Source organism: Pterocles gutturalis, unplaced genomic scaffold (genome assembly GCF_000699245.1).
Source record: "Pterocles gutturalis isolate BGI_N339 unplaced genomic scaffold, ASM69924v1 scaffold33527, whole genome shotgun sequence".
Classification (NCBI taxonomy): domain Eukaryota; kingdom Metazoa; phylum Chordata; class Aves; order Pterocliformes; family Pteroclidae; genus Pterocles; species Pterocles gutturalis.
In genome coordinates, this window is record NW_010113900.1 from 11,058 (window position 1) to 29,764 (window position 18,707).

Consider the following 18,707-nt stretch of genomic DNA (forward strand, 5'->3'; position numbering starts at 1 on the left):
GTTCAGATCGTGCGCAGGAGAGGTAGGCCGCCATCCTCTGAACGTTTAAAGACTTCTTCCACCTTAGTCATAAACTCACAGCTGGAGAAACCCCAAAGGATTCGCAAAGAAAAGGATGGCACGCCACCTCTTACGAAAGAAGAGAAGACCGCTGTAAGACAGAGTCCGCGCAGGATTAAGCCCGTTAGGATTATACCTTCCACCAAAAGGACGGATGCCACAATTGCCAAGCAGCTCTTGCAGAGGGCTAAAAAGGGTGCACAAAAAAAGATTGAGAAGGAAGCGGCCAAACTGCAGGGCAGGAAGGGGAGAACCCAGCTCAAAAATATCCGACAGTTTATCATGCCGGTTGTGAGTGCTATCTCTTCACGGATTATTAAAACACCCAAACGGTTCATTGAGGATGAAGACTACGATCCTCCTATTAAAATATCCAGACTAGAATCCACGCCAAACAGCAGGTTCAGTGCTACGTCCTGTGGCTCCAGCGAAAAGTCCAGCGCTGCTTCTCAGCATTCATCTCAAATGTCCTCAGACTCCTCGCGGTCCAGTAGCCCCAGCGTGGATACGTCCACGGACTCCCAGGCTTCCGAGGAGATGCAGACACTTTCTGAGGAGCGAAGCAATACTCCAGAAGTTCATGCACCGCTGCCTGTTTCTCAGTCCCCTGAAAATGATAACGGCGATAGGAGAAACAGAAGATTTTCGATAACGGAAAGAAGTTTTGGCCCGAGGACATCTAAAAAGCTGTCGGCCTTACCAAGCGTGCCGCAGCAGCAGTCCTCCTCCTCTCCTCCTCCCCCTTTGCTCACTCCGCCCCCGCCGCTGCAGCCTGCTTCCAGCATCTCGGACCATACCCCCTGGCTCATGCCTCCCACCATCCCGTTAGCCTCGCCCTTTCTTCCCGCTTCTGCTGCACCCATGCAAGAGAAACGGAAGTCGATCCTGCGAGAGCCAACATTTCGGTGGACCTCCCTGAAGCATTCCAGGTCAGAACCACAGTACTTCTCATCAGCAAAATATGCCAAAGAAGGTCTCATTCGCAAACCGATATTCGATAACTTCAGACCCCCGCCGCTGACACCAGAGGACGTTGGCTTTGCCTCCGGCTTCTCAACGCCCGGTGCGACAGCTCCAGCCCGTCTGTTCTCTCTCCACTCTGGAACGAGGTTTGATATGCACAAGAGGAGTCCTCTGCTGAGAGCGCCCAGGTTCACGCCGAGCGAGGCCCACTCCCGGATCTTTGAGTCTGTAACTCTGCCCTCGTCAGTTGGTCGCACCACTACAGGGACCTCTGCCACGGGTGTCTCCTCTCGGAAGCGGAAGAGGAGGGTCTTTAGCCCCATCCGATCGGAACCCAGATCTCCTTCGCACTCCATGAGGACGAGAAGCGGGAGACTTAGTACCTCTGACCTGACAACTCTCACCCCGCAGTCTTCTGTCTCTTCCTCATTAACTAGCATTTCTGTTAGTTCTCTTGCCACTAGTGCCTTAAATTCAACTTTTACTTTTCCTTCCCATTCCCTAACGCAGTCTGGGGAATCAACAGAAAGAAGCCAGAGGCCAAGGAAGCAGACCAGCACTCCAGCAGAGCCTTTCTCATCTAGCAGCCCTACTCCTCTCTTCCCCTGGTTCACGTCGAGTCCCCAGACGGAGAGAGGCAGAAACAAAGACAAGGCAGCAGAGGAGCTCTCCAAAGACAAAGACGCTGACAAAAGCCTGGAGAAGGACAAGAGCAGAGAGAAAGACAGAGAAAGAGAAAAGGAGAACAAACGGGAGTCCAGGAAAGAGAAAAGGAGGAAAGGGTCGGAAATCCAGAGTAGCTCTGCTTTGTTTCCTGTAGGTAAAGTCCCCAAAGAAAAAGTTGTCAGCGAAGACATTGCAGCATCTTCATCTGCTAAAAAAACCGCTGGGCGGAAGAAGTCGACGTCAATAGATTCCGCGGCAGACGTTTCCACTGCTGCTCTGGTAGATACGGCAGCCGGCAAAACCAAAACATCCAAGAAAGGTAGAGGGGGGTTAGACAAGTCGGATCTGGACCTCAGCCCCGCTGTGCCCTCTCTGGAGAAGGAAAAAGCCCTGCGTCTTTCTGCTCCTTCGTCAAGCACTGTTAAACATTCCGCTTCCTCCATCAGCTCTATGTTGGCGCAAGCAGACAAACTGCCGATGACTGACAAGAGGGTGGCCAGTCTTCTGAAAAAGGCAAAAGCCCAGCTGTACAAGATCGAGAAGAGCAAGTCCCTCAAACAGGCGGATCAGCCAAAAGCACAGGTATTCCTTTTTCCAAGTTTTGGGGTTTTTTTTGCTAGAGCATTTTGAACTTGCACTGAAAGTCGCAAGTAGCTTTCGTATCCTACGCGTGAAGAGCTCGCGTGTGGAGCTAAGCAGCTGTTAGTGCAACAGATGGCAAACGATCTGCAAACGAGAAGCCCTGGGCAGAAGCTGAGGGGCAGAGGGAACTGCCGTACAGTCAGCTCAGGGGGGAGCTGCCTGCATTTTTAGAGATCGGTACAGCGTGGCTGCTTACTAGGTTTCTCTGAATAAATCTAAGCACAGTGATCATCAAGAGTAGTAGTACTCACTCCTAAAAGCATGGTTCCAGCAAACTGCAGTAGTCTTTCAGATTCCTATGATGAAAACATGGAAGATTGCACTAAAAGACAAAGTGCAAGCCAAGATAGGATTTTGCTCTTTTGAGGTTGTTTAGAAGTTTCCATCACATGTTTCCCAGACTTGTGTTGGTACCTTTCTTAGGAACGCTGTCTGTTCTCATGTTCTGCAATCCAGGGACAAGAGAGCGATTCCTCAGAAACGTCAGTCCGAGGACCGCGAATCAAACACGTTTGCAGGAGAGCAGCTGTTGCGCTGGGCCGCAAGCGAGCAGTCTTTCCGGATGACATGCCCACTCTGAGTGCCTTACCGTGGGAAGAACGGGAGAAGATACTGTCTTCCATGGGGAATGACGGTGAGTTGAGATTTTTAGTTTTCATCTATGGGTTCATACAAAGCCGGCTTTGGTTGGCTGCTTAAAATCAGGATTTCAAGTGATTAAGAAGGGAAAGTGTGTTAAACAGCTCTGGGTGCTCCGTTACAGTGCCACTTCAACAGGGTTAATCCTTTTAACCCTTGGCAATTGTTACAAACGTGTTCTGTGCTACACTTTTGGTCTGCTGAGGGGTGTGTGTATGTATACGTACGTACACATACATATGTGCGTACACACCAATGCTCACACACGCCTCTTGTGTGGCTCTGCAGATGAACTTAACTCTCAGTGGAATAAATTCCGTTAGCACATCAGATGCTTCTGAAACATTCTTTGACAGCAGTGAATTCACGTAAGAATTTCTTTTGATAGACAAGTCATCGATAGCTGGCTCAGAAGAGGCTGAACCTCTTGCTCCACCTATCAAGCCAATTAAGCCGGTTACCAGAAACAAGGCACAGCAAGAACCTCCAGTGAAGAAGGGCCGGCGCTCGAGGCGCTGTGGGCAGTGCTCGGGCTGTCAGGTTCCTGAGGACTGTGGCGTCTGCACTAACTGTCTAGACAAACCCAAGTTTGGTGGGCGCAATATAAAGAAGCAGTGCTGCAAGTAAGTGTGTGTCTGGAGATTGCCGGGCTAATCCCTGCGCTGAGTGGGATAAGCACACCCATGCTCCGGGACTGGGAACGGCAGATTGACCCTGTAGCACAGGCTTGGAGTGGATGTCACAGCAGGGGATTGTGAACAGTTTAATTTCAGAGCCAAGGTCCTGATTCAAAGTGTGGTTGTTACAAGCTCTTCTTTGAAGTTCACTTCTGGTTTGTTCTCCCCAGTTTGATGAAATTGGCGTAGCGTTGAAGAGCACTTGGTAGGAGAGCAGTGGCTTTCCTGAGGCAGTGTGGGCTTTTGCAAGCCAGGGAATGTATATGTAAATATTTATCTCTTATTCTCCAAGATTGCATTTATGAAGAGCTTGTGTTTTCAAGATGATGTTTATCTGGTGTCTGTACACTTCATAGAACAAGGATGTTTCTGGATGTCATTAAGAAATACCATTCTTCCTGATTTTTTTCTCTCATTTTTTACATGTATCACTTAGCCTGAACCTTTCGCTTTTTTAAATTGCTGCATTAAATTGATTTCCCCAGACCAGATAATCTGTCTGAAAAGGCAGCAACTGAAGTGGCACCAATAAAGATGGTTGTGGTGTGAAAGCTGTTTATAAAGCGCAGCTGTGAGAAGTGCTGCGTAGCACTCCTCTGTGTGAAAACACTCGGCACGCTGCAGTCTGGAAGCAGTCTCGCTCTCGCAGCTTTGCCCAGGCCTCGGGCTAGGTTTCAAAACCACGGGCCCTGCTACAAGCACGAAGGCAGAAACAAAGCCTAGCCCAGGTTGTAGAAGGCATCCTATGCCACACATAAGGAAAACAGGAAAGTAGGTGGAGCGCTTGAAAGGAGGCTTGGTCACCTAGTCTGTTCCCATTCTAAGAGTAACTGCTTTTGTCTGAAATGGCCTCAGTTTGGGTTACGTAAAACCTGTGGTTGTGAGAGTTTGATGTGGTTTCTTGGGGCTCTTGGAAGGATTCTGATACTTCTCAAATCTAAGAAACAGAATTGGTGGGGGATTTACCAGTGAAGCTGTGGTGTTACATAAGCAGTTTTATTAACCCCAAAATTGTGTTGAGAGTGTGGAAAACCAAAAGGAAAAGAAAGGAAAATAAGTTTAGTTTAGATATCTCTGAAGAAGGGAGAGAGAGAGGGGGAGATTGCTTGGGAGAAGGTAGTGGGTGTATTGATAATGGTTTTTTCAATTGTTCTTGTTTAATATGTACAGACTGCCCTCTTAATGTCTGCATGTTTCTTCTGATTTCACGACATGCTTTTTCTTTGTAGAATGAGGAAATGTCAGAACCTACAATGGATGCCTTCCAAAGCGTATCTCCAGAAGCAAGCTAAAGGTAGGCTGAAAGACCTAGCTCGAGTCGAGCACAAGAGAGAAATCTTCCTCTCTTAAATCTTGCTGTTTGTGCTGTCGCTGTGGCTACGCTGAGCTTACAAAAGGTTGGTCTGCAACCAGATGTTAGCAGGGAGCCTGCCTGTTCTGCTGGTGTCAGGTGGACGTTGCAGGAGAGGTGTGAGCGCAGGCAGCGTCTGCGCTCCCTGGCAGCAGCTCCCTCTTTCTGCACTGGAGCTGGAGTTCTTCCTTCCTTTTGTTGGGAGCTGCTGCTGCTGCCAGGTTGTTTTAAAAAAGCAGCAAATCATTTGAAGTCACACCATTTTATCTGTGTTGCTTTATTGGTGCTTCTTCTTCCTAGCTGCAAAAAAGAAAGAGAAGAAATCGAAGACAAATGAAAAGAAAGAAAACCATTCTGGAAAGAGCCAGTTGGACTCTGGACAAAAACAAACTCCTCAGACTGTCGTATCGAGAGAAGACAACACCGTGAAGAAGAGCAGTGAACCTGCCCGTAAGCCTGTTGAGGAAAAGCACGAGGATGGGAATTCCTCCGTTCTAGTCTCAGAGCCCAAACAGGTCCCTGCGTCTGGTACTAGAAAGACTGGCAAGCAGGCGTCACAGCCAGTCCAGCTCCCTCCTTCTCAGCCACCGAGCTCAGGACCTTTGAAAAAAGAAGCCCCTAAACTTACTGCTTCTGAGCCTAAGAAAAAGCAGACTCCCCAGCCAGAAATAGGTAAATGGGACTGTTTATCCTCAATCTGTTTGAGTCACGTTAAGTAACAATACTGTTAAAAACTGTTGGATTTTAAAATTGCTTTATGATTTGGTGAAATTACAGCAGATTATTTTGAAATCTTTTCTTAGAATTGGCTTCATTTTTACTGAACTACAGCGTGTGTTGGGGCGGGGAGAAAGACGGCCATCCTTATTGTGATTTTTAGTTGCGTAGGCTAGGCAGTCTTGAAGTATATTTTCACTACTGCGAAGTCTGTTGACTGTTTACAGTCTGAATGTGGAACACCGTGGTCTGCTGTTGCACGTGGTACAGAACAGTATGAACAGAGACCAAGGTAGCTCCAGGACGTCTGTTGCTTTGCTCCCAGAGCGCTGCAGATTTTGAGCAGAGCGAGCTCTCCTGGGCATGCCTCGAGGATACTGCTCGAGTTATAGTTGGTGAGATGCAGTCACGCAAGAGGGTGGAAAACTTCTAGTCTAAAATTCATCACATGTTACCCAGCTGATTTTTTTTTCCCTTTTCTTCTCTACAGGTGGCTGTTAGTTACTTGAAATACTCATAATTTTTCCCCCCTTCCTAGGCACAGAACAAAGCAAACAGAAAAAAATTGCTCCCCGTCCAACTTTCCCTGTGAAACAGAAACCAAAAGAAAAGGTGAATACTGTTTTTTGTATGCAGTCAGTACATTGCCAGAACCTGGAACTTCTGTCTGTCTAGAAAGTAGAACTGTATTACCAAACCCTTTTGCAAATTGTTTTTGTACTTAAAGATGGTCGGGTCTTCCCTCGGGGCGGTATGTGGATACCAAAATACCTGGCGTATGCCTAAGATTTGGTTCAGATGTTACCTTATTCTCCAAGACTTGTACGGTGTGGGGTGGAGGCTAGCTGTTCCATAAGAAATGGAACTGCCTTCATCTTCGAAACGGAAGATTTGTTTTAGATTTAAATCTGAGAGAGGTGCATAGGGACTAGCTATGCCCAGAGTTGTCCCACCGCAGCAAAATAATCGCCAGCGCTCTGGTGAGAGAGGACAACGTGATGTTAGCGGAAAATGCAGAAATGTAATTGTGTGTGGAATGCTCGTAAGAAATGGTTTACAGAACGATTGCTTTTTTGCAGCTTTTACACAGTCATTAGATCTGTGACGGTTTGGGGGTTTTGTCTGTGAATTATCTACAATAAGTGATATAATTGCTAGTTAAGTTTGAACGCTGGGGGCTGGGATTAATGCAAGCTCCTTTACTTGACCAGGAAAAGCCCCCTCCTATAAGCAAGCCAGAAAGCAGCACGCTGAATTTGCTCAGCCCTCTGACTAACGGAAGCAATTCCAAGCAAAAGCCACCTACAGACGGAGTCCACAGAATCCGAGTGGATTTCAAGGTAGAGGACCAAATGTTTTAAGTATTTGAATGTTTCCTGGCTCTAAACACTGGAACTAGAGTCCCTCGAGAGCGCTGGCAGTGACCTCTAAGTTTGAGTGTCTGGTGCCGTTCAGAGAGAACTGCAAATAGGAGCCCTCATGACAAGTCACTTGGCTGATTTGTAGAAGCTGGTGATGCCTTTTTTTTATAAGTAGAGTACTGGATGAAGAGACACTTAAAAGCTTTAAAACCTTCACTGTCAGTGTGTGAGGATGAGCGAGAATGTGAGGTTTGTGAAGAATTATTCCATTAAGATGGAACTATAAAACCTTAACTACAGCTTGAGCCAACAAGATCTGGGGAAAATGTTAGTAACTTGTAATTCACAACATTTTGGGTGTATCTGGGATTTTAAACTGAGATATCATGTACTTTTTTGAACAACAGTGTTGAAATAATAAAAATAATATTTTCCTAATAATTTTTCAGTCCATCTATAAGTGTTGATACTGGAGATTATAGTGAGATCTCATAAGTGTTTCATACAAATATGGAGTTTTAATAAAGTATAATTCTTCTGAAATGTCACTTTCAGTAATAATTGTGCACTCGTGGAAAACTTTGTCTCATTCCTTAGGCTTGCTTTCTGTAGAAAGAAGGCTAGTGTATCGCTGAGCTCTATTGGCGAGAGCAGCGCTGAGGTGTGACTATTCCGATATACGCTATAAAGTAGACCAAGGTAGAGGCTGAAATTATTTCAGTTTGGGAACACTTAATTGCAGGCACAGAGGTTTATAAAGCAGCAGTCAATGTGAGCACTTTGTACTGATGTTGTATTGCCTTGTTCTGCATGGTGATGTGTCCTTTTGTGCTTTCAGGAGGACTGTGAAGTGGAGAATGTTTGGGAGATGGGTGGGTTAGGCATCGTCACCTCGGTACCTATTACTCCCAGGGTGGTCTGTTTTCTCTGTGCCAGCAGTGGACATGTGGAGGTAAAGCATTGTGTTCTGCTGTCGATGACTTAGTTACAGCATCATATTGTTACAGAAATACATAAAAATAAAAAACATTGCGACCTTAATCCAGAAGAAATTAAAATAACACCTGATAATCTGCCCTCGCTAAAATTTGTCCAGAGATACTAAAATGCAGGGGATTTAAAATCAGTTTGGAAACTTCCGCGGTGCTTGCTTTGGCGGTGAACTGGCTTAGATGTAAAGAACGGTGTCTTTGAGAGCACCACATCTCCTCTTAATTTGGAATCCCACATCTGATGTAAAGCAGGGGCCTCGCTTTCTTTTCACTTGGAATAAGAAAGGCTGCCCCGTAATGGTATACATGGCTTTGGGCAGTGCTGACTTTCCCAGGTGTGTCTGTGTCTGCTGAGAGCTGCACGCCATTGCTGAAACGTGACTGGAAAGGTTCTGGTGCTGTCTAAAGAGCTGGATTTGGGTTTTAGATGTGCTAAATGCTTTTCAAGGTATAGATAGGGGTCTTCTCACCATCTGCAGACCAACTGTCCTGGGGAGGGGGTGCTCACACTGCAGAAAAGGCTGGGTCATGATGAGTGAGCCAGACCTGGGGAGAAGGGGGCAAAGTTCTGCATGCGGACATCAGTGCGCTTGAGGACTGTGAAGCTCTGGTGGGGTGTGGAGCCATCCCCTTCGCGGTCAGCTTGATCCAGGGGACAAACAACTCTTCTGTCCCCTGTGAGCCCCGAGGACGACCGTTTTTCTAGCGTGACTAGCCTCGTAGGGGATATGTAGAAACTGGAAGAGCTTTCACACGGGTCACCTAGGCTGAATGGAGGGAGAGATGTCCCTCTTGGCTCCGCAAGTCCCTTCCTTCTGCACTATGGTGCAGTTGGCCTGTGTTGCAGTGAGGGAGGGGGATCCTGAAGAGCCCAATAGGCCTTTGCCGATACTCGGGACACTCCAAAAACGTGTACGAGACTCCCCTTTGCTGCTAGATGGCTCTGGGCAGATGAGCATCTACTTGGGTTGTCTGAAGTACGCCCACAGTTTCCCTCCTAAAATATGCCAGTAGAAATCCTTGTTCTGTCAGTTGCAAAGCAGAATTCGAGGTAGTTTGGAGCGTGAGGGGGCTTGCTGGGGACTTCAGAGAAGCTTCTGCCTTGCTAAGACCTGCCTCTCCCCCCTTGCAGTTCGTGTATTGCCAGGTCTGCTGTGAGCCTTTCCACAAGTTCTGCTTGGAGGAGAGCGAGCGGCCCCTGGAGGACCAGCTGGAAAACTGGTGCTGCCGTCGCTGCAAGTTCTGCCATGTCTGTGGGAGACAGCACCAGGCCACCAAGGTACCCCCAAACCGCCGGGCGGATGCCTCCTGCGCTGCTCCCAGAGCTCCTCTCGCTCCGGAGCTTGGCTAGTGAGCGCGCACCGGGGAGCAGGGAAGTGCAGGGTCTCTGCGAGAGCGCCGCTGTGTGCTGGGAAGAATGCCTCTTGAGTCACTTTGTCGCAGCTTCCCCCATTCAGGGCAACCAAGATAAAACTGAAGTGTCCAGGATTTTGTGTCCCTTCGCAGGTCTCTGTTCCAATGCTTTTTCCCCTTCTTCTCGTAGCAGTTGCTGGAGTGTAACAAGTGCCGAAACAGCTATCACCCGGAGTGCCTGGGCCCAAACTACCCAACAAAACCCACCAAGAAAAAGAAAGTCTGGGTGAGGGTTTCTGATTTCTTTTTTGAGTAATTCACTTGTCGGCTGATGGTGACGCTACGGGCCAGAGCTCTGCGGATCACTTGCTCTACCAAGGCAGGGTGCCTGTTGGGTTGGATGGTACTTTAGGAAATAGACACTGAAATGGGTTGTTGCTAAGGTTCTGAACAAGCAGGATTTTTAAAGGGATTGCATCTTTTTAATTGTAGTAGCTTTTCTGATCATAGTCCCAGAAGGTGGAAGAAGCTCTTTAGAATGGAAGCCGTTACTTTGTTAACAAACTCACTAGCTGATACTGGTGTTGAGAGACAATTTGAAATAACACACTATTTTATGTCTTTCAAGTTCTTGTTCTAAACAAGTGCGAAAGCTTTGCCTATAGTGTACTTGGTACTGATAGATTTGAGGTGTTTTCTACTACAATATCCTCAGAGCTAGAAAGCTGTTAAAATAAGACTTCATATTTTAGATCAGAAGAAATGCCACATGTTTTATGTGAAGGGAAAGGTGGTTTTCTTCGGTGCAAATGTGAAGGACAGAACAACTATTGACAGTTCTGGTATTTGAAAGTCCTCATCCTGCACTCATTAAATAATAAGGCCTCTGAAATGTATCGATAGGGCTAAAGGACAGAAGCTATTGGATAAAAGCAAATAACTCTTGCCAAACACATTCCTTTTCCAGATATGTACCAAATGTGTTCGCTGCAAGAGCTGTGGATCAACAACGCCAGGCAAAGGGTGGGATGCCCAGTGGTCTCACGACTTCTCACTGTGTCATGATTGTGCCAAACTCTTTGCTAAAGGTACATAAAGTTGTGATCCTTTGCAGCAGGAGCATCTTCAGATGCTTGGCTTTGAATTAGGCGGTGTCAGTGTTGAGCGAGCAGAGGGCCTGTGTGTGAAAACACTGGATCTAGGAGGGGAAAAATCTCAGAGTGGAAAATCTTTATTATTTCACCTGATTTCTTGTCTGTGTGTCATCTTTGGCCTTCCGTTTTACTTGTGAAGCTAATTGCATATAGTATTTTGTTAGTCTCACTGCCCCCAAAAAATGGATATGCAGTGACGAAATTCTAGAGTAGTCAGCGGTCTTCCAGGCAGGTTATTTCTGTGCCCATCTTTTGCAGTGTTGTAAAAGCAGATGTAACCGTACTGGTAGCTTACTTGTGGAGGTTTTCAGGGAGCTGCTTTCTTAGCACACCGCTCAGTAACCACCTAGCCTTTAAGGCATGCATGGCAGCTGAACTTCTGATAAAAATCATGTCTTGTTTGCAGGAAATTTTTGTCCTCTCTGTGACAAATGCTACGATGATGACGACTATGAGAGTAAGATGATGCAGTGCGGGAAATGCGACCGCTGGGTCCACTCCAAATGTGAAAACCTTTCTGGTAAGGCAAATCCTTGTCTCCTCAGTACTTAACAAATGTGAGGCAGCGAGTAGACCAAAAGAATCCAGTTTTGGACCTTTCTGCTACAGTGTTATGTTAACAACCTCCCCTGTTGTGACCTGCCTGAAAAATACCTGTAGAACAGCTACAGGTAAACCAGTTGTAACGACAATGCCATCTGAAAAGCTTAGGGCTTGCCTCAAATGCGGTATAGCTCAGTGAGTTGCACCAGCTGCTTTTGTTATGTGAAAAGTGTTTGAGTTAGTCACTCCACCAGTAAAGTAGTCCAAATCGTTATTTGTCTTTTTGTCTCTAGATGAAATGTATGAGATACTCTCTAACCTGCCTGAGAGTGTAGCGTACACCTGCATCAACTGTACGGAGCAGCACCCTGCAGAGTGGCGTCTGGCGCTGGAAAAGGAGCTGCAGGTTTCCCTAAAGCAGGTTTTAACAGCCCTGCTGAATTCTAGAACTACTAGCCACTTGTTGCGGTATCGACAGGTAAGCTGGAGCCTCGCTTAATCAATAGATTGTGGTGTGAAGTGTTGCTTGGTGTTCAGCTGAATTCTGGTATTGCTGTGCATCGCACTGCAGACCTGCCTTTATCGTGCTTGGAATAACATGTACTCTGATGCTGGTTTTCTTTCTTTTGTTCATTCCTGTGGAAGCAAAGAAGTGGGTATCTGTGATATGACTTGTGAGGCTAAAAGAAAAAATGGGGTAAAGTTCTTCAGGGAATGGGAGGATTTAACTCTGTGATGGTGAAGGTGCCTTTTTGACGAAAGAATAGGATCCTAGTCTTGAAATATATATTCAGAATATATTCAGAAATACAACTTCTGAAAATGAGTTTGATCCCGCTCTGCACTGCTGTGTGCCTTACAGGTTGGGAGCAGGAAACTGGTTAAGATCTTTTTATTTTTGTCCCTACGTTTTGGACGGGGATTCAGAACTTGAGTTTCCCTTCTTTGCTGTTAGCGAGACTCTCTGTGACAATAAATGTGCATGGGAGTATGTCATGAGTAGCAGCCACACTGCAATAGCCAACGTCCCTCTGTCTGTCCCTGATAACAGGCAGCAAAACCGCCTGATTTAAATCCCGAGACGGAAGAGAGTATCCCATCCAGAAGCTCTCCCGAAGGTCCCGATCCGCCTGTCCTAACAGAAGTCAGTAAACAGGAGGAGCAGCAGCCTCTGGATCTGGAAGGAGTGAAAAGAAAAATGGATCAAGGAAGTTACACTTCTGTGGTATGTCAAAGTTTTAGTCTTCCACTCCAGTAAGAGATCCTGTGAATTGCTTTGTGATCCGTGGTGTTTGTAACTGAGCAGGCTTAAGCCTTTTCTTTATGAAGAAGGAAACAGGGTAACGTGCTGCTAAAAATAATTCTGACTGGCACTCGTGTTAACTTTGGCTCAAAGACACGTAATTTGTGCTGTTATACAGCTCTTGTGAAGCAGCAGTGATACTTGGTTAAACCCCTTTTAAACCCTTGGAGCAGTCAGCTCCAAGTGGAAGGAAACAGAGAACAGTGATAGGTTGGTTTGTGTAGCCATCCTGACAGCCGGTTTGCAAATGCCCGGGGCTGCTTGCTTCTTTACAGCTAAATTCTTTTTCTGCTTAAGTCAGTGTTCTAGTTCAGTCTTTCAGCTAGCTGGATGCTCACTTGATGCCTTAAAGTAGCGGATGGTGTAGTTGTACAAGAGGCAATCCTGTTAACGTGAAATCTCGTGGCTTTCTTGTAGTTGGATTTTAGTGATGATATCGTGAAGATAATTCAAGCAGCCATTAATTCTGATGGAGGGCAGCCAGAAGTGAAGAAAGCCAATAGCATGGTCAAATCCTTCTTTATTCGGGTGAGCTGCACTACTGTTATTTTGAAATCTGCTCAGTGTCGTACCACTGCTTGTTGCTGTTGGAATCCCAAGGGTCCATCACGCTTACGTTGCTTGAGTATTTCCAGGATAAAATAATACATTGTCAGAGTTGTCAAAATCTTATAAGTTGTGCATTTACAGTAGATCTTGGCTGAATTTCTTTGAATTTGGGGTATGTTGTATGACATTTCTAATGGAGCGTTGTTTTCCTTCAGCAAATGGAGCGTGTTTTTCCATGGTTCAGTGTAAAAAAGTCCAGATTTTGGGAGCCAAATAAAGTAACAAGCAAGTAAGTAATTGTTCTGTGTCCGACTGCGGCACCCTGCCGTTTGCCAGCTGTCCAAGCAAAAAGTATCACGAAAGCCTGTTTGTGGGGTTGAGTTTTCTGTTTTCTTTTTTTCCTTCTTTTTTTTTAAGACGTTAAACAGTAACCCCATTCCCAGGTTTTGTCTGCACTTCCTTGTTCTGAAGCAGAGCAGCCAAAAACATTATTGAGAACTAGGTATAATTGTGTGTTGGCTTGTCAGTCTTTCCTCTCCCCACCTCTTCCTCACCCCTATTTGATGTGGCCCTCCTGCATCAATTTCCCTCAAAAGAAACAGTGGGCTGCAGTTAAGTCCAGGAGCTGTTATTGTACGTGGGATGTCAGCAGTGCTGGCAGGCAGGGCGTGAGTCCTCTGGTGTGCTGGGGTCTGACGCTGACTCCTTGTTGCCTTTCAGCAGCGGTATGTTGCCGAATGCAGTGCTGCCGCCTTCGCTTGACCATAACTATGCTCAGTGGCAGGAGCGTGAAGAGAACAACCGCACCGAACAGCCCCCTCTGATGAAGAAAATCATTCCAGCTCCAAAACCCAAAGGGCCCGGAGAGCCAGACTCACCAACTCCTCTGCATCCTCCCACACCACCCATCTCTAGTAAGGAAACAGATCGCAGCGCTGTTGGTCCCAAACCCAGAGTGCTTCCTTCCAAACCTCCTGGTAGTAGAGAGGGGGCAGGATTAGTTCTGTATGCGACTGAAGAATTTCAGAGACCTCTGTGACCTGAAATCGTTCAGAGGCTGCTACCTGTGAGATGTTTCTGAGCTGAGCTTGGGCCCAGAAACACATTTGGAGCTGCCTCTGTTTCCCCAGAGCAAGGGCTGTGCCGAGGCCGATGTGTGTTTTTCCTCGCTCCACAGGCTGGCTATTGAAAACTCTGGGTGGCTGTTGGGCACTTCTGCCCTCTTCACTTACTGGCAATCTGTCCAGATAAGTTTTTGCCACCCTGACTTTCAAGAATAAACTGTGTTCTCTCTTTGCTCTCAGGCTCTGACAGAAGCAGAGAGGATAGTCCCGAACTTAACCCACCTCCGGACGTAGAAGACAACAGGCAGTGCGCGTTGTGCCTGAAGTACGGCGATGACAGTGCTAACGTGAGTACCCGGCATGCGCCTGTTCCGATAGGAGCTGATTTCAGCAGTACTGGGATAGGCTGGATGCTTTTGGGCATCATTGTGTCTTGTGGAACATTTGAAAAGACCATTTTCTTTAGGATGCTGGGCGTCTTCTCTACATTGGCCAAAATGAATGGACACATGTGAACTGTGCGTTGTGGTCAGCAGAAGTATTTGAAGATGACGATGGTTCTCTGAAGAACGTGCACATGGCTGTGATCAGGGGAAAGCAGCTGGTGCGTACAAGTAACAAATACTTCGTTAAACCTCAGGCTGATTTATTTACACAGAACCAAGGCAGGAGACCGACTAAAAGATGCTGTGGGTGTGTTTGTTCTGCTCTGTCCCCTCTTGCATTTTTTTTTTACACTATGTAAATACGTTATGCTGAAGATATTTGAAAATTTATTTTAACTTTGCTCAGATCAGAAATATTGTGGGGACCGAAAGGAACTTGTAACGGGAGAATTGGAGGCTAATGCTCAGTAGAGTCATGTTTTTCTCAGATCTTCGATTGCTGGTGCTGCATTTTAAGCAGTTGATGCCATGTCTTTAGTCACAACCTGTTTCAAAAAATACTAGAGGATATCCAAAGCATGGCCGTATGCCATGTTAAAGCCTAACACCTGTCTCTCCAGTACAAGGAGTTACCAGATCTTCTGTTGCAGTCTGAACTGATGACAGCAGAGGAACTCAAAGGAGAGTGATAATCTTCCTGTTGTGAATTGATTGCTCCTCACTTCCCAGGGGAATGAAATGAGACTGGAAGCATGACTAGAAAGTAGTTTGTCCAAATTTGTTTTAGCATTGCATCGTTTGGTCCTAAATATTTATGAAAACAACAGAAGCAGTGGAGTAGGATTGCTCTGAGCCAGTGGTAAGCTGGCCACATGGGGAATACTCTGTGCAGGTGAAGCAGTTGATGTGTTACTTGGTGAAGCTTGCAAATATAGCACTTGAATGTGGAGCACAAGTCGGAAAGTCTGAGGCCTGGAGGAAGCAGTCTGCTAATGTGAACGTTTTCCTGTGTGAGGGATCCATCTTCCTCTCGCCTCCTCCTCCATGTCTCACTTGTGCCTGTGAGTCACAGCAGTGGAGTGTTACAGCCATGAAGGGGGAGATCAGGCATTACTCTCTGTCTGCCAAAAAACCCAACCGACAGCAGTCATGGCAGCCTGGTTCTAGAAGAGATTAAGTTGCAATTTTTTCATTTTTTTTCTTGTAGAGATGCGAGTTCTGCCAGAAGTCGGGCGCCACAGTAGGCTGCTGCCTCACTTCCTGTACAAGTAACTATCATTTTATGTGCTCGCGAGCCAAGAACTGTGTCTTTCTAGACGATAAGAAAGTTTACTGCCAGAGGCATCGTGACTTGATCAAAGGAGAGGTGAGATGCTTCTTTCACACCCTACCTTGTCTGAAGGTGGGGTTACCCTGTAACTGTGAGCACTTTTTAGAAGTTAATGCTGCATGGGTTCCTTACTAACAAGGGCCAGACTGCAGTGCTGTTAAAAAAAAAAAAAAGTCAGTGATGGAACTGGCATGGGGAAGTTTGGCAAATGGAACTATGTGGCCGCTCAGAAACCAAGAGACCCAACTGAGGATCGAGTGGGACAGACTGCATAGTGTACCTGTGGTGATTCCTTTAAAATTAACGGCTGGTTTTGTGGATTCCTGTTCCAGGTGGTTCCTGAAAATGGGTTTGAAGTTCTTAGGAGAGTTTTTGTGGACTTTGAAGGGATCAGTTTGAGAAGAAAATTTCTTAGTGGCTTGGAACCGGAGAACATCCACATGATGATTGGTAAGGTCTGGTCTCTGGACACTTGATCCCCCTTTGGTGCTGGAATCTGGTTCAACAGAACGTTTCTGTTACTCTTTCTGTGCAGGTTCCATGACCATAGACTGTTTAGGAATTCTGAACGACCTCTCAGACTGCGAAGATAAGTTGTTTCCCATCGGCTATCAGTGAGTAGAAGCTGTTTCGTGATTTGATGTCTTTTAGTATATTAGATGCCAAACCAGAGCTGGAGTGACAGTTGCAAACATTGACTGTAGCTTTCATACACTGTTCAGGAATCTTGTGATGAGCTAGGTGGGCAGCATGCTGTGCCGGAAAGCCTTTGTCCCGTGTGATTTTGAGAAGCTGCATGTTTAGAATGGGAATGCTGAAGTTTACTTGACTGCTGAGTAAATGGTTTCGTGTTTGGATTCTCTCCCAGGTGCTCCAGGGTGTACTGGAGCACCACGGATGCCAGGAAGCGCTGTGTGTATACCTGCAAGATCATGGAGTGCCGACCTCCGGTGATAGAACCTGACATCAACAGCACTGTAGAGCACGATGATAACCGAACGATTGCCCACAGCCCGGTTCCCCTCACAGGTAATGTTTGAAGGACTTTGTAAAGGTATATTCTCTTTGTGATTTTGCCCAGTGAAACCTGTTAGCAATATGTACTTTATCAGATCAGATCTTTGAGGATTCAGCAATGGCTTATACTGTTGTTTGTCTTTTATACAACAACAGAAACTCTACCTAAAGACAGCCGAAATACACCTGAAATTATAAACCCACCCTCACCAGATCGTCCCTTGCAATCTCAGACCTCTAGTTCCTGTTACTACCCAGCGGTCTCAAAGGGTCCCAGGATCAGGACACCAAGTTATCCCTCCACACAGAGGTCTCCTGGCTCCAGGCCATTACCCTCTGCAGGTATTTCAAGTGCTGTTGACTTTAATTTTTGGTTTTTGGGGAGGGTTTGTGTTTGTTTTGGAAATATTTTTTTGCTGGGTTCATGTCTTTTTTGGCTTCATTCAGAACATGGTGTTTAGTGTTCTGTTTCTAGAGAAAATAGTGAAATGGCAATAGGTTTGAGGGAAGGAGAGTTCTGGAAGTATACAGTAGAGGTAGCCTGTCAAGAAATGTACAACTGAAACAAAAATTTCCCTGGGATGAAGAAAGGAGTGTTTGGGCAATATCATAGCAGAAATACAGAAAAGCTGTAATTATAAGTTAAGGACTTAATAATCTCAGTTGGCATTTTCCCAGAGACAATCAGAAATCCGGTATCGTGATTCAGCGACTATTTCTGTATGAATGAGTCATGTTTTGTTTCAAACTGATGGTGCAAATTCACATCTAAAGTTGAGGTCCAGAACCCTGAGATACAAACTGGTCAGCTCTACGTGGTGAATACTGATCGACGGTATCGGATTTTTAATACCTGTCTCAAGTATCATCGTTATGTTAGTGCTTGTTTGGCTGAAAGGTTTTGCTAGTTTTTAATTTCTTGTGTTTCCTCAGAGGAATTGAGTGTGCATTGATTGTGAAGGCTTCGGACTGTTTGACAGTGTTTCTTGCCTTGTTTTCGCAGGAAGTCCTACCCCGGTGACCCATGAAATAGTGACAGTAGGAGATCCTTTGCTGTCCTCTGGACTGAAGAGCATTGGTTCTAGGAGACATAGCACCTCCTCTTTGTCACAGCAGCAATCCAAACTCCGGATGATTTCCCCTACGCGAGCTGGGAACACTTATTCCAGGCACAGCGTGTCTTCAGTTTCCAGCATGGGGTCCTCTTCAGAACACGAACCTGGCGTCAAAAGCACTGACTGCTTTGTGGCACCGGTGAATGCAGGTGCTCCAAGCGCTCCAGTTCAAACTTGCTCTACCGGACCAGGCTCCCAGAAAACACCAGCTGCAAGTGGAAGTAAATCCTACCAGCTGGATGCATCTCAGCCGACAGAAGGAAAACATCCTAGCAGTTCAGATTTGATAGCCAAAGGTGTGCCTCCTAAGGGAGAGAAGATGAAAACGCTGACCTCAAAGGACCCAGAGTATTCAGCTCATAGTTTTGCTTCTGGAGGAAACTCCAAAATGTCCACTCAGTCGGCCAGTTCATTGAGCACAGAAATGAATGTTAAAATAGGACCCTTTCAAGAGTGTTCAGGATCATTTTCTTCCAAAGAAGCAATATCCTTTCCACCTTTGCATCAGAGAGGCCTAAGGAAAGACAGAGATCAGCACGTGGAACCCGTACAGCCAGAGAAGACGACTGCAGTTGATGAGATGGATGCAAAGACCTTGAAGTCTGCTGGAGTAAATAGCAGATCTCCTGCAGCAAGTGAGCAGGTAGTTTCTGCCCCTAGAGACAGGCGTCAGAAGGGGAAAAAGTTAATGAAAGATAGTTTTAAAGAGAAGCATTCCCTGAAATCTCTTACAGATTCCAGTCCAGCAGTAGGCACTGATGAAGGAAACCTGAAACCAGAATTTGGTAATCAGAGTTTGTCAGCTGAACAAATTAGCCAGAGGTT

At 46.2% G+C, this 18,707-nt stretch overlaps 1 protein-coding gene across 1 annotated transcript in view; it reads left to right on the forward strand.

Moving 5' to 3' along the window:
- Positions 1-18,707, forward strand: part of LOC104462652 (histone-lysine N-methyltransferase 2A-like) — a 27,875-nt gene that overhangs the window by 1,561 nt on the left and 7,607 nt on the right. The window contains 27 exon segments of the mRNA XM_010074688.1: positions 1-1,303; positions 1,844-2,271; positions 2,788-2,965; positions 3,359-3,593; positions 4,877-4,941; positions 5,299-5,670; positions 6,254-6,327; positions 6,927-7,055; positions 7,915-8,028; positions 9,201-9,347; positions 9,612-9,707; positions 10,389-10,509; positions 10,982-11,095; positions 11,412-11,596; positions 12,170-12,343; positions 12,839-12,949; positions 13,186-13,259; positions 13,691-13,884; positions 14,275-14,381; positions 14,501-14,638; positions 15,628-15,786; positions 16,083-16,200; positions 16,286-16,364; positions 16,619-16,779; positions 16,924-17,109; positions 17,771-18,703; positions 18,706-18,707. The exon segment at positions 1-1,303 is cut by the window's left edge and continues 386 nt beyond it; the exon segment at positions 18,706-18,707 is cut by the window's right edge and continues 3,362 nt beyond it. Of these exon segments, the coding sequence (XP_010072990.1) occupies positions 1-1,303; positions 1,844-2,271; positions 2,788-2,965; positions 3,359-3,593; positions 4,877-4,941; positions 5,299-5,670; positions 6,254-6,327; positions 6,927-7,055; positions 7,915-8,028; positions 9,201-9,347; positions 9,612-9,707; positions 10,389-10,509; positions 10,982-11,095; positions 11,412-11,596; positions 12,170-12,343; positions 12,839-12,949; positions 13,186-13,259; positions 13,691-13,884; positions 14,275-14,381; positions 14,501-14,638; positions 15,628-15,786; positions 16,083-16,200; positions 16,286-16,364; positions 16,619-16,779; positions 16,924-17,109; positions 17,771-18,703; positions 18,706-18,707 (5,997 nt within the window).